Here is a 14,928-nt window from a genome sequence, read left to right as displayed (position 1 = left end):
GTTCTGCTAAAGGATGTGCTCATAGACTGGCAGAGGTACAGCAGGGGCTGCCAGCTGTACCTCAGCTCTCCTCTCAGTGACCTCCCAGGCCACTGGTCCAGCCTGGATGTCGGTCCCCGTTCCAGCCGTTTTCCAGCTTAATCTCGATATATCGCGAGCCTAAGGGCAAAAAGGGGCGATTCCAATAAAAGGGGGGAAAATAAATATTAAAAAAACATGTATTTCCAGGTGCTAACTAACTGGGAAAGCCAAATCCTCTGCCCGGACGGGAAAGGAAAACGAGCCCAGCAGCAGCATCAACTCCTGAGCACTTTACCTGGAAACTTTGAAGGAGGGCTCTGCATTAAAATTTAACCGATCTATTCTCTAATTCTTCACTTTTGCGTTATTAATTTATGACAGATAAAAGCATAGCTGAGCCTTTCTCATTAACTTTTCAAACGCCACTTAATATTGTTCCATTAAAAGAGGTGACTTTAGTAGCCTCTGGATCGACTTTAAAAGCGAGAGGGATAAAGACGGAAAAGGTACATTAAACAGCTTGCTTAAAACTCGTCCTTCCCCCCCCAACAATTCCAATGACACCATCTCGACTGGTTCGTACTAGCTCCTTGCAGGGGAAATATCTTAATATTGGGAACGGGAAAGGGGGTGGAGGAGAAAGGCAGAAGAGGGATATATATCTTTCAACCCCTCCATCCTCCCAGGCACTTCGGGGAGGGTTGGGGTGAAGGCATTTCACAGTACGCCCAAGACATTTCAATAAAAATTTATTGAAACTTCAGTGACTTTTAAAAGGGGAGAAAAAAATTACAGAAAAAAAAATAGCAAGAACTTCTCAACATTTATATAACACAAAATATACCTTCATTTTTTTTTTCTTTGAACCAGCTCTGAGCACCTGACTTTCAACCCAAGAAAATATGCACTCACTCAAACAAAGACAACAATAAGCACAGTAGTGAAACTCCATTGCGGGGTTGTTTTCTGACGCACTGAGGAAACGGGCAAAAATAATAGAAAGTACAGAAAATCCTAGAATCTTCACCTCTTTTTTTTTTTTTTTTTTTCTCAAGCCACTGGAGAAGCCTGTTGTCGTGTATAAACATATATAATTTTGTGGTTGTTGACATTTTGAACACCGAAGAAATCGAGGATTAAAAGCTACCATGGCACACTGCTTTGTCTTTTTCTCTCTTTGAATTTTTTTTAAGGTCTTGGAATAATTTGGTTTCTTTCTGCTTTGCCTTTTGCATTCGGCTCCTGGACCAAAGGACGAGGTTTTCCTGGGCTGAGCTCTGATTTAAAAACTGAGCCCTCACAAATGGGGGAATTTCTCCTCTGGGTCGGGATCTATGTTTAAAGGAATTACCAACTTGAAATGAAAACGACTAAAAATAAAAACAGAAGGAAACAAAAGAAGACCGCTGCAGTCGTATTTACAGAGATATGTACAATGTCAATAAATTAAAGTTTAATTTCGAGTATTCATATTCCACGTATTTACAAGAGTTATCAAATAATTACATAAATACTTTGTTTTAATAATAGTGTCCACTCTTTTCTTCTTCTCAGTATGTTAAACCTTGTTATTGCATATACAATTAAAGAGGGAAAGCTGTGATAAATCTACAGTCGAGCTACAGAGGTTTTTAGATAAAATAAATTCACTTTTTTTTTTCTTTCCAACTACACGTCTTATTTTTGTTGCTACAAGGGAGGATGTTTAAGGTAGAGGGACAAAGGTCTTATTTTTGTTTTTATTATTATTAATAATAATTCTTTCCCTGGGATTTGAAACGAGCATTAAAAATAAACAACAAAACCCCACTGAAATAAAAAATACCACCACCCCCCCTCAAAAAAAAAAAAAAAGCAGACTACTCTGGAACATGCAAAAAAAAAAAAAAGCCACCAACTGGCTCTCAGACATCACAATAATATTTTAAACACACAGCTTCCCTTAATATCGACTAAGAGGGTTGTGGTTAACAACCCGCCCAGGAAACAACTGTTGAAGAACCAATACGTGAGTTACTTACACGCTTTTCTTTAGGAGAGAAAAAAAATCACTTCTCTTACTTAATTTTTATTCATAAGTTTGTTTGATTTTTTTGGTTTATTTTTTCTTTTAGTTTTTTTTTCTCTTTTTTTTTTCTTTTTTTTTTCCCCGGTGTGTTTTGGTTTTGGGTTTTATTTTTCTTTTTACACTGGTAAAAAAGAAAATTAAAGGAGGATGCCACAAACCCCACCGGTGCCTCGATCCCTGTGAGGAGCCTCCGACCCAGCGCTCCCTCATCCCCGACCCTTTTTTCCCTGCTCCACCAGATAAACGCCGCGGGATTTTATATGTTTAAAAAAATAAAATAGAAGTAGGGAGAAAAAAATAAAACAAAATAAAGAAGGGGTAAAAAACAAACACTCGCGGGGTGGAGGATGTGGTTTCTTTGAAACAAAGTGCACTGCGAGACGGATTTGAAATGAGCTCCCGAGGCCGGGGGGTTACGGGGAGCCGCTGCGGGATCTGTCCTGCTTGGGGTCGAGCCCGCTGACGAGGCGCTGGATGTTCTGCAGTTCGCTGGTGGCCGCCTCCTTGTCCGCGCCCAGCTTGGGGGACAGCGACACGGAGCCGGACGAGAGCGTGGAGGAGCGGCTGGTGAGGTCCGAGGCGGAGTCCAGGGGCACGGAGCCGGGGCTGGCGCTCAGCCCGCCCGCCTTGGGCTCTGCGGAGCCGGCGGCCAGGCCGGGCAGGGCGGTGGTGAGGAGGCTGCTGCCGTCCGACAGCGGCACGGGCAGCGGGTACGGGCTGTAGCGGAGCCGCGGCCGCACGGCGCTCAGGAACGGGTGCCGGTGCACCGAGCTGGAGGCGGCGCTGGAGGCGGCGGCCGCCGCTGCCATGTAGGTGTAGGGGTAGGGGAACAGGCTGCCGAAGGGAGACATGGCCAGGCCCTGCGGGAGGGGAGGAGAGAGAGGAAAGGGTTACCGGTCCGCGCGGCACCAGGTGCTCCCCGCGCACGCAGCTGCCGGAGGGATGAGAGCTCTGCTCCCGCTGTCCGGGCCAGAAACACGGGGGCGATGGGGCACACCCTGCCCGGCCCTGCCCTGCCCTGCACGGCCCCGCTCCCACCGGGGGCCAAATGGCCGTGGGGTGTCTCCCGCACTCTCCCCCGCACCGGGCGATTCTCTTGCTCCCTTTACCCGCCGGTCCAGCCCCCTCCCGCTCCGCAGGGCAGCCCCGGCACATCCCCCCGACAGCGGCTCCGCTCCGCAGGCCGGGACGCGCCCCGGGCTCTGCAGGACAGCGGGGAGGGTGGGAGAGCTCAGGGAGACCGCGCTGGGCCACCCTCCCCGCCCACAGCTTTCCCTCCTCTGACCTGCTGCCCAGCCCTGTGACCGGCCCCCGAGAGGGGGGACACGGACGCGGGGAATTTAAAGGAGGTTCCCGCTGCCCCCCCCATCCCCAGGCTCGGAGCCCCCGGCCCGCAGGGGCGGCGCGGGGAGAACGCGGTACCTGTGAAGCCAGGACGTGCTGCTGCAGATGGAAAGGCAAAGCAGCCGCCGATGCTCCCGAGAGTCCCTGGGCCGCCGCCGTGGCCATGACCGTGTTGTCCAGTCCCGAGACCCCGGCGGACGCCCCCGAGACGGTGGCGAGGAGGGGCCCCATGCCCGCGGCCATGCCCGAGAACGCTCCCCCCATGGCGAACTGCCCGGGGTGCAGCAGCAGCGGGTGCCCGTTCCCCAGCGGGTTGAAGAACTGCTGGCCGGCCAGGGCAGGGGGAAAGCCGAGGTTCTGCAAGTGTCCCTGGCTCAGGTGGGCCGTGCTGTCGGTTTGGACCGTCAGGGGGGTGAAGGGCTCTTTCCCCAGCAGTCGGTTCTCATCTACTTTGGGGCCATCCCTGAGGGGGCTTTTCAGTTCCTCGCCGCTCAGGCTTCCCCCCCGGGTGCTGGAAGAGATGGTAGCCGGGCTGTGCCGGGAGTCCGGAGGGGCTTTCTCAGTCCTCTCTCGGCTCCGACTCCCTGCCGAGTCCCCAGGGAAGAAGTGCCCTTTGGAGGGGCTGCCGCCCTTGTCCCGGGGGTCGTCCCCCGCAGTGGCAGCGGAGCTGGCCGGCGCTGGGGTGGCGGCGGTGGTCGTGCTGATTTTGCCCGACTCGTTTCCTTCTAGCAAGGGATCGTCTTTGCTGTCCGCATCGCTGTCTCCCTCGCTGGGGCAGAGATCTGCAAGACAAAGGGGGCCCGGGGCTGGGATCCGGCACTGCACATCCCGAAATCCCCACCGGACTGGGAGAGGGGGCAGAGACGCTTCCTGGCCGGCCAGAGGTTTGTGTGGAAATCCTTCCCTTTCTTTATTATTATATAAATAAATACAGCCCCCGGCTCCCACCGCCCGCCCCGTCCAAGCCAGCCCGAGTTTTACACAACGCAGCAAATTTGGCTGCGAAACAAAGCAGCGGCCCAGAGGAGCGACCCCCCAGCCGGGCGGGCCCGGGGCCAGCAGCTCTGCTCCCCGGAGCTCCCCGGGGCTGCCGCAGCCCCCAGGGACCCCCCTTCCCTCCCCAGCTGCAGGAGATGTAGAGGAGAAACGGGACAGCAGCAACTCGGGACAGGGCTGGAGGGCCTTGGGGATGTGTCTCCTATGAAGTTTCCCAAAGTTTTCATCCCTTTCAACGGGTAAACTTTACAAAGGCTCACAGAGACATCCCGCAGCCGTCTTCATCACGGCCTGGGCCCCCCTTCTCCCCAAACACATGCAGGGCTTCGCTGGATTCCTCTGCACTTCATCTCCTAATTTCAGCGCCCCAGGTGCGAAGCTCTGCTTTGCTTTTCGGGTCCCCTCCCAGCTCCCCTCCCCTCAGCTCGGCAGGCCTTGAAAGAAACGAGTAAAGCAACTACAAAAAGGAGGTTGTTTCCTCCTCCCCCTGCCCCCCCGGCCCGGGATGGATTAATACATACAGAGAGCTGCAGACAGCTCCCAACCCCGCACGGAGAAACCCAGGGTGACTTTTCTATAACAAAGTTCGCGACTGTATCCAGGGGAAAGATCCTTCCTCTAGTAACAGACTCAGTGAGGGATATTAATGGAGTGACTCCAGTTTTGAACTTTTGCCCCGTGGTCTGTCTTTGCTCCCTTGACTCGGAGCTGGCTCCTTTCTGTACCATGGAGGGGAGGGATGAATGTGCAGCAAGGGGAGAGGGAGGCCGGGGTGGGGAGAGGGAGAGGAAGAGTGAGGAAGGCAGAGAGAGGAGAGTGAGGGGGAGAAGGGAGGAGAGGGAAAGACAAAAAGAAAGAAGAGTGAGGGAAAGAAGGAAAGAGAGAGCAGAAAAACTAAAGAGAGGAAGAATACAAAGAAGAGAGCAAAGAGGCAAAACGTGAGAAAAGAAGGGAAGAGGGAAGGGGGGAAAGAAGGGAGGAAGGAAAACAGGCCAGAGCCAGAGGGCAGTGACACAGGTCAGGATTTGCCACCACAGAGCGGGCACCCAGGCTCTCCCAGAGGAGACCAGGGGCCACAGCTCTCACCTTTGAGGCTGGAGGTGCCCACGGCAGGCACGGCAGGACAGGAGGACTGGGCAAAGCACTTGAAGGCCGTCTGCTCATTGGACGACTCGTCCGAGGTGGGATTCTCCTTCTTCTGCCTCTCATCGTACACGCGCATGGACTGCAGGGTCAGCTGCTTCCTGCGGGCACAGAACCCGCTGGGAGAGGGTCCCCAGTGCCCCCCGGGACCTCCCCAGCCCCTCCTGCAGCTCCCATCGGGGCACGGGGGAATCAGAGCCACGGTCCCCTCAGGAGCAGAGCGCGTTTCTGGCAGGCAGCGCTTGGCTGCTAATGAGAGGAGATTTCTTGGAAGCGTGAGCAGCTCCTCAGCGAGGGCTGATATTAAAGACAAGGGGCGGAGGGGAGAGGGAAGCATTCCCTGGAGATTAGCTTTTAAAAGGCAAGGATGTTCCAGAGATATGAGCCATCTTAATGGTTGCTAAGATTGCTAGGAAGTGGTTATTTTGTTAGGCACTTTATGTAATCTTTTCACCAACAATTAACCCGGAGTAAAAAATCTATTTATATTTGGAGAAATTAGAAATCATTTCCGTCCTGTGGCTCCAGCGCTGGCTTTATTTTCACACTGATGGACAAGAGGAGCTGGCGTGTGCATGTTTGTGTGTGTGCTGGGCAGGGAGAGAGGCTTCTTGGTTTACACCACGTTCCCCTCACCTTTTTGTTTTGTTGTTTGTTTGAAAAAAGAGAAACAGATCTATTTATTCATTATCTAACCCCCTCTGCAAATGGCTAAAATATCCTGTCTCCTGTACCACAACAAAACAGATATATCCCCCATTAAAGGAAAAAAAAGTCCCGTTTTTCTCCATGTATTTTCTTCTTATATTAAAAATAAAAGTCTCGAGTCCCATTATAAAGAGTTCTGTCTGTCTACCTGGGGCACAAACACTGTCCTGCTGCTTTTGGAAAAAAATAAAGAATCTTCTATCATTAATTACTTTCATATTCATGAGATACCTCTGTCCAAACAGTTAATTTCTGTGTTTCACCTCTATTTCTGTGTTGCTCTTCCATTTCTGTGTTTATTTCTGTATTTCTCTTCCATTTTACTCTTTTCCAGGCAACCCCCAGAAAAATGCCAGAGGAGATTCAAGCAGTGCTCAGCCCTCACTTGTCCCTCTTCTCCAGTCCCACATCCAAACTACACTGCAATATTCCCTCTCTAATTTGTAAGGGGAAGCTTTTTTCTAGCAATATTTGCTCAATGTACTGCACTCCCTTTGGCCAGCCATCCCCTGTGACGTGAAAACCAAACGTGGAAAGCAGGAAAGAATTCCCATGCAATCCGTTTGACGCTATTAACGCCAAGATCCTTATGGATTTTGGCGGGGGGAAGTGTGGTTTGGAGGCAAGGCAAGGTGATTCTGACCTCTGCTCGTGTTCTGAGCTTAACACATGCAAACCAAACGAGGCGCCTGTAAAGGATCGAGCCAGACTCACCTCTTTTCCCTCCTTCCATTCCCGGTGTCCCGAAAACCTTTGGCAAAGGGGTTGTTGTCAATTTTTAATTGTGTGATCTATAGGATAGAGAGAGAAAAAAAAAATAGCCAGGGGGTTGGGGCAGAATAAGGAGATTTTTGTGTTATAAAACAGCAAACCCCACTCTTCCCAGTTCCCCTAGTGCTGGCAGGAGTAGGACAGGGCAGGGGGCAAAGGTCCCTGGATTTGGGGTGAATCCTTGTGTTTTCCAAGCTGTTTGGAGGCAGCTCACCCCCAATCCCCCGCCGGGCTGGCCGGTGACCTGGGCCATGGTGGCAATGAAAGAGCCCCGTGTTGCTGCCACCACATCAGAATTAATTGAGCCGTGCAATGAGATCCATGCAAGTTATGCCTGTGCTTAAAACTCTTTAAATACCATAATTAAACCGCAAAGGAATCATACCCACCCCCTCGCTATAATAAAATACTTTATATAATCACATTATGCTCCCTGTGTGTTGGGGCGCCAGGGGTGCCAGGAGCCAGCTCATATTTTTTGGGGGGTTGTGTGTGTGGAAGTTTTATGGTTTGGGTTTCCTCGGGGTTCAGGAATGGCTGTTGGGAGGGATGGGGGGTGCGGGGCATCCCGCAATGCCTGCGATGCACGGAGCCGAATTCACAGCCCGGCCGACATGAGAACAGGACGCGAGCAGTGGCAACGGGAACGCCGCCTCCCCGCCGCCCCATTCCCATCTCGGGCCGGGCTGCGAGCACAGCGAGCCCCCAATTCAGGAGCAGAGGATGACCCCGAAAAGGAAACGCCGAGTGCGGGCAGGAGCAGCCCTGGCTCCCGAGTCACCCCCCGCCGCACCGCACACACGGGAGCAGGAGGAGCAGGAAAAGCCCAGTGCTAAAACCAGCGGGACTTTTAATCCAGGTGCTCCCGGTCGTGCCTTCTGCTCCCCCCGCGCAGAGCCGAGGGCTCCCCGCCGCTTCCGCACGCCGCTTCCCAGCCGATTTCATGGCAATCACACAAATATGCTCATTTCTGTCCTTCAACCCAGCCGCCCCCAGCTGATAGAGCGGGCCGGCCAGCCCTGCTGATAAAGTCCCAAAGCAAAGTCTACTCTCTGTACACTCATTTTCTTTCGGTTTCCTTGCAAGTGCCTGGCTGCAGAGAGAGAGGAAAATAGCCCGAGCCCCGAGGGGGAAGCGGTTTTTTGGAGAGCGAGGGCAGAAGGGTGCAGACCTCCCCTTTTCACCCCCGAATTTTTTACGGTGAAGGATGAGAGGGGCAGAGAGGGGCACAGGGGAGCTGCAGCGAGCGGCACTGCGCATCCAGAGCCTCTGCGCTCAACGCAGGCGAACGCAAAGTTGTAATTCACAGACAACAAAAAATATCAAAGCCCCTTTTTTGGCTCCTTCCCTTCCTTCCACTTGACTTAATAATCGTAAATTCGCCGTTTGCCACTCTCCCGAATATACCACCTTCATCGCGAGCGACAATAAACCAGCAGCAATGGAAAGGCAGCGTTTGCAGCGCTGCAGAACTTTCTCACACGGGCTTTTTCAGCCCTTCCAGCTGAATTCAAGCGAGATACCCCTCTCTGACCAGAGCATATTTCTGCACCACAAAAAATAATAAAACACTGCAGGATGCAAAAAAAAATATCATAATATAATAATAATAGGAACCAGACGTACGCTCCAGCCTTATTGCCAATTGCTGTTAAAGGAGCTAAAACAGCACAAAGGCCAGGAAGAATTACAAAATCTCAGCCCCGCTGCTCTCCCCAGTCTGTCTTTCGACACACGGAGCCGAGTCTTTTTTATTACTATTTTTTTTCCCTGATGCATCTTAGATTAAATCCACACTAAGAGCAGCAAACCCCACCCCATCCCTTTCCTTATACTGGGGAGGGAAAAAAAGGTAGAAAACCCCTAAACATTCTCCCCCTCACCCCAAGTCCTCCCTCCTTTTAATTGCCTTCCCCGAGGTCGGTATTAGGAGAGCGCTGGACCCCCTCCCCCAGCGCCTTCCCCGAAGTTGGATGAAGGAGGTTTTGGGGGAAAAGATGAAGGGGGAGAGAGAGAGAGAGAAGAGCGGGATGGGCTTCGTGAGTTTTAAGGGAACAATGCAGAGTAAAAGTTCTCTTAAAAGCCAAAACACGTAAAACAAATCCTCTCTTAATCTCCTTACCTTATCATTCTGGTATGCGGTCACTGCGATGAATTCAGTCTCCGGGAAAACGTAGGTCCTGAACGTGCTGTAGGGAAGCTTGAGGATATCGTTGGCTCGGACGATGTGGAACCGGGGCTGGTACTTGTGCATGGAGTTTAAAATGGTCTGGGGGGGGCAGCGGCCGGCAGCAGAGAGGGCAGGAGGGGGGAAAGAAGACGGTCAGCAGGAGCAGCATTTCCCCCGGCCATCGGCACTTTCTCCTCCTAATTTCCCTCTCCTTCCTCCCCTCACTCCTCCTCCCCGCCAAGCACACTCCAAACACACGCACACGCCTCGCAGCATCCAACTAAAAGTACTGACAGCTCCAGCTCGGGGTAAGGCTCTCGCTGGACCTCTCGAAGGAGAGGAGAGAGGGGGGAATCCCCTCAGAGCTCTGCTGGGAGAGGGGGACAAGCTGTTTGGGCTCGGGCAGCAACGCCTTTTGATTTCAAAGTGTAAAAAAATAAAATAAAATCAAGTAAAGCAGAAGCAGCAGCTACAGTTGCAACACCACCACGAGAGCCTCGGCTCGGTCTAATTGCGTGCCCCAATTCACTTAAGGCCTTCTGCGAACGGCAAAAATGTATCATCTAATCAAATCACGGCAGCAAATGCAATCTTCGGCACATTAGAGATCCCCTGGCCGCGGCCACCAGCAGCAAGCCCCGGCTCCGAGGCCGAGGCTTTCCCAGGAATAGAAAGAAATGGCCAGGACCGACAGAGCACTTATCAGCAGGTTTGTTTGATTTCACTCTCAGGGTAAGTTTTTATCTCTGCACACCCGGTAAATGTAAAGGAGTGGATAGACATGAATGGGCAACTTGACCTCTGCTTTTGGTCCCTGTTTATTTTCACTCCGGCTTGCTTTACATTATCCAGATTAATATAGATTTAAACGTTTGCGTACTTAGGCCTTTAAGCCCTTTATACACATATGCATATCGTTTTCCTACGCTTAGAAAGTGTGATCGACTTTATTAAAAATATATATAGATATATAAAGTCACCGCAGCTCTGAGAAATATCGAGTTGCGCTGCGCTGGAAATGTATCCCTAAAGTTAACGCTGCATGGCACGGGGAGGTTACAGAGTAAACTCCGGGCTTTAATCCTGACCCCAGCAGGAGGAAAATTCAAGGACTGTTAGGTGCCCGTCCCCGGGTGCGTGGGGAGGTGTTTCTGCCCCGTTTTCCCCTCATTTCGGCGCCTGCCGGAGCTGCCAGCGGGACCTGCCCGGCCGAGCAGGCGCCGAGATCCGGGCACACCCCCGGGACCCCCCGCTCGGGCCGGGGGCGAGGGAGGGGAAAAGGGGGGCAAAGGAAGGTGTAAAAGGCACTCACAAATCCGTGCTTGTCAGAGATGTTGTTAGTGAGCTTCAGCTTGTGAAAGGTGACGACTTTGGACATCCATTGTTCGCCGGTGGCCGGGCTGTCCGGGTGGATGTACATTCTCTTTGGCATTTCAGGGTCAGCCTTGCCGGCTACCATCCACCGGGAATTATGGAATTTGTACCTACAATCATCAGCCGCCACAATATCCATCAATAAAATGTACTTGGCCTTTTTATCCAGTCCAGTGCATCTCACTTTAAATGGAGGAAACATTCTCCTATGGGCAGAGGGGGGAGGGAGGAAGTGGGGGGAAGAAAAGACAAGAGAAAAATAAAATGAAATTAATTACAACGTTTAAATAAGCTTCTGAATTTTGGTAGCGTGTCTACAAAGCAACTTTTTCGGCTCTCAAAAGCAACAGAGTAAGTCTGTGTCCAGCAAAAAGGTTTCCTCTCCTCCCCCCCCACCGCCCCCAGCGAAAAGGTTTCTCAAATGCTTAAAAGTTGCAGGAGAAAATGGTCCCTGGATGGGAAAGGTACGCATTCCCTGGAAATCAGCAGGCGCCTACCTCTCTCTGCCATTCCTAAACAGCAAAGGCCCATTTGGGGCTCTCTGATCTCTCATTAGTTTCCTTTTTGCCTGCTAAACAAAGAAATGGGAGCTGATCGCACCCCGATAAAATAAATCGTCTGAACTGTTACAACCCGGGCTCCCGATAAAGTGCGGGAGTTTTACACTTCGCAGACGAGAATAAAAACCCCCAGCGAGGGCAGCGTGGCTGCCGGGGCTGTCCGGGGATCCCCCCCTGTGCCCAGGGTTCCCTGCGATCCCCGCTCCCAGCTCCGGCTCCAAACTGCAACAGGATACCACAAATTTGCTGTTTATTATATCGAGTGGTTGGCATTCAGCAAATCTCAACTTAAAAGGAAACACATGACTTTGCAACATGTAAGAGCTCTTAATACTGGCCGAGGCTTTCACGCAAAAACTTTTGACCACAATTAACAGCAAAAACTTCGGGAAAGCAGTAAAACGGGCGAGATTTTTTTTTTCTCCTTGCTGCTTTTAGGGCTTCTATTTATTTTTTTTCCTCCTGAGCCTGTAGCCTGCAACTAGTGCTTTGCAAATAGGCGAAGCTCCAGTAAGGCAGCTGAAGGCCATCTAAGAAGACTTTTCAGGAGTGGCTTCCTCGAGTAATTCTCCTGGCAAATCAGATGTGGGGAGTTTGGGAGGTTTCTCAGAGAGCCCCTTAAACACCCGGGTGCAAAGGAGGTTTTCACCCTACGTATCATCACAGCGATAGGGAGAGTTGTAAAAGAGTTCAGATGTCAATGAGTAGCGAATATAGAGAGAGATTTCAGACGGGTAAACCTATAAAAAGCAGAAATGCCGAGCGTGGACGCGCCGTGTGTGTTCATTCATTCCCACGTGAAGGTTACATAAATATAGGGACAGGCAGCGCGGAGCTGCAAACCCTTCCCTGCCACTCCTGCAGCGGCTGCAGGACGGCTGGGGAGTTTTGTCAGCTTTTCTGTCCATTTCCAGACATAACCAGGCAGCACAAACCCAGCCGAGATCCCAGCACAGAGATGGGCACAGCCTGACACACCGAGCCTATCTGCCCTCCTGCCCCAGCAGCAGCCAGACGCCTCTCCATAGGATTTTTCCTTCATTCCCCTTTCTTAAGGAAGAAAAACTGCGTGTAGCGAGGCTGAAAACCAGGCCATCCCCTTTGCCAACCCCAAATTATTTTCTTCCTGCTCCCAGTCTTCTCCAGCAAGCATTAAGCCACTGAACCATGAAGGGACCCCCTCACCCCCTGCACACGCTCATGCTGAGCAGGGCCGGGTCGCGCTTGGGCTGTTCCCGGCAGCCTGGTGCCCCAGACGGGCTCGGATCTTCAGCTGCCTAAAGCTTCCCAGAACTGCAGGTGAAAGGAGATTTACGGAGGAAACCGCCCGAGAGAGAGCCCTGCCCTGCTGGGGTGCAGAGACTGAGGGCTGGGGGATAGAGGGGGGGAAAAGGCACGAACCCCCGAGCCAGACCTACCTTCCCGATTTGGTAATCACCATCTCTGTGCCTCTTTTATGGAATTGCTCCCAAAGCTCTTTAGCTTCCAGATGCACTTTCGGATCGTCTTCTACCTCTTCTTCTGGCTCCAGAGTTTTTAAAGGCCTCAGATGGGCTGCTGCCTGGTGACCCAGGGAAGAAAAGGGAATACCAGTCTCTGCAGCCCCCACTAACTGATCCATGATGGGTTTAGCCAGAGCCCCGGGAAGGGACAGGGCGGCTGCCCCGTTGGGAGGCAAAGCCAGAGCCGGGAAAAAGGGAGGCTGATGTCCCAGCACGGCGCTCATGGCAAAGTCCGGTGCCCGGTGCGGTAAAAAGGGATGATAAGCCATGCTTGTCCCAGGGATTACTGGATCTCTCATCGGTAAATTCATCCACTCCACTCCTCGGTCTTCCTACTGCTGGAGTAGTCCCGGAGTGGTTTCTAACAGCACATCACGAAGAAGAAAAATTAAGATAATAACAATAACAGCAATAAAGCACCAAAAAAAAAAAAAAAAAAGGTTGGGGTAACAAGCTCTAAACAGCACAGTACATGAGGGAGAGGCAGAACTTCTACAGCCTACAACTTCCCGAGCCGGGGCACATCCCCAGCCCTCGGGACAGCGGATTAACAGGATTGTTCATTATTAGTCTTGCTTTTTCTCGTGTTCGGTCTCAGAGGCTTTGTTTTGCTTTTTAGTTGTTTGCGTTTTTTTTCCTGAGTGGAAGTTCTTGTGCTGGAAAAGAAACGCCGAAGAAGGGAAGAAAAAAAATCCACCGGGTTCGCTGTCTGCTCCTGTTGCCGCAGAAGAGCTGGACAAGCCGAAATCCTTTTTTTTTCCTTCTTCTTCTTTTTTTCTCTTAGTCCCAATCCCTCTTCTCTTCTTCCGTGGCGGAGGGTGACGGCTCGAAGCTGGGTTTTCTTTTAGGGTGGCTGGCTCTCTTCCCCCTCCCCCCCACCCCTCCACCTTTCCTCCGTACGGTCAGGCTGCAGAGCAGAGGCTGGGGAAGGAGGGAAAGCAGAAAGAAGCAAACAAACCCACCCCCCTTCGCCGGCCGAGGAAGGCTCCTGAGCAACCTTCAGCAGCAAAAACTTGTAGGGAAATCTCGTTTCCGCCTCGCCTTCCTCGCTCCCCAAGCAGGAGCTGGTCAGGGTGTCCTGATTTCCATCAGGATCTCTTCTTTCTTTCACCCTCCTCCTTTTTTCTTTTTTTTTTTTTAATTTATTTTTCCCCCTCTCTTTCTCTTTCGCTGTGCCTTAAAAAAAAATCTGCCAGAATTATACTGTTGTCTCCGTGAGAGAGAGAGAAAGTGAGAGGGAAAGAGAAAGGAAGAGAAAAAAGGGGGAGGGAGAAAGAGAGGAAAAGAGAAAGAGAGAGAAGAGAGAGGGAGAAGGAGCCTCTCGGCTCTGAGAATTCCCTGTGAGTCTGTGCTCTGCGTGCACCCGATCGTAGGGATGTGTTGTGGGTTACAGGGGAGCTGGAGCCGCCTTGATTGGCTCTTTGACGCTTTCGGACCAATTGTGAGGCTCCATAGGCGGGGTTCTGACAGCTCGGGTGGAGGGGGACAGCGCCGAGTTATAAAAAGAAGGTGTCGGAAACTGTAACGCTGCAGCAAAGCATCACTAGTACTTCGGGCCGTGTGAATATGTCAACATGATCAGAGGGGAGGGAGCAGGGAGGGAGGAGGGAAGGGGCCGGCAGCGCCCGCCTCTCGGGGGGTGCTGGGGGCCGCCTCGGCCCCGGCCCCGGCCTCCCGCCGCCCCGGCGCTGCCCGGCCGCCCTGCCCCGGTAGGAGCTCCCGAGCGCCGGCAGCGGGGGGGGCTCGCTGGGGGGGTCCGGAGCTGCGTCCCCCCTTCCCGGTACCGCGGCCGGGTCCCCTCGTGTCCCCCCCGGCCCGGAGCCACCTCGGGAGGCCGCCGCTCCTCACTGCCATCCCCGCCGCTCCCGGTGTCACCCCCGGCCGCTGCCCCCGCGCCGTTTGTCCCCTCCCCGGCAAAGTTGCTTTCTTTAAACGACACCTCCGGCCCGTGAGCCGGGCGCTTTCCTTCCACCCAGAATCTGGGGTGAGCTCCGGGGCTCGGGGGCGGCTGTGCGGCTCTTCCCCCGGTCGGAGCTCGGCTCCAGCGGCCGCGGCCGCCGCTGTTATTGTTGTGGTGGGCGGCTGGAGGCTGCGGCGGGCGGGCGGCGGCCGCCACCGGCTCAGCTCCGGCCCCGGCGGCTGCCGATCGAGGCGGGTGCGCGCAGGGAAGCGGGAGGGCGCTGGAAAATGGGATTTCAATGTATTTATTATTCCCTTTCTTTCTTTCTTTGGCGTTGCCGATGAAGGCCACTCGGCTGGCACCGGCGCCGA

The 14,928-nt window shown here is 52.8% G+C and overlaps 1 protein-coding gene across 3 annotated transcripts; it reads right to left on the bottom strand.

The window, feature by feature from the left end:
* Positions 1 to 1,932: 1,932 nt before the first annotated feature.
* On the bottom strand, positions 1,933 to 14,063 carry TBX3 (T-box transcription factor 3). Of its 3 annotated transcripts, XM_064727096.1 has the most exons (8): positions 13,620 to 14,063; positions 12,574 to 13,018; positions 10,534 to 10,801; positions 9,174 to 9,320; positions 6,995 to 7,071; positions 5,516 to 5,673; positions 3,512 to 4,215; positions 1,933 to 2,949 (listed from the first exon to the last, which is right to left on the bottom strand). In XM_064727096.1, exons 2-8 carry the CDS (start codon positions 12,966 to 12,968, stop codon positions 2,503 to 2,505), a joined length of 2,196 nt encoding a protein of 731 aa, XP_064583166.1. In that variant the 5' UTR covers positions 12,969 to 13,018; positions 13,620 to 14,063; the 3' UTR covers positions 1,933 to 2,502. The 3 variants fall into 3 exon arrangements, with proteins under 3 accessions (XP_064583166.1, XP_064583165.1, XP_064583167.1); XM_064727095.1 differs by having other exon boundaries at positions 12,574 to 14,063; XM_064727097.1 differs by lacking the exons at positions 12,574 to 13,018; positions 13,620 to 14,063 and adding an exon at positions 11,093 to 11,339.
* Positions 14,064 to 14,928: the final 865 nt, after the last annotated feature.

This window comes from Zonotrichia leucophrys, chromosome 15 (genome assembly GCF_028769735.1).
Source record: "Zonotrichia leucophrys gambelii isolate GWCS_2022_RI chromosome 15, RI_Zleu_2.0, whole genome shotgun sequence".
Lineage (NCBI taxonomy): Eukaryota > Metazoa > Chordata > Aves > Passeriformes > Passerellidae > Zonotrichia > Zonotrichia leucophrys.
Note: the sequence above shows the minus strand (reverse complement) of the source record. Positions and strands in the feature narration are given on the sequence as shown.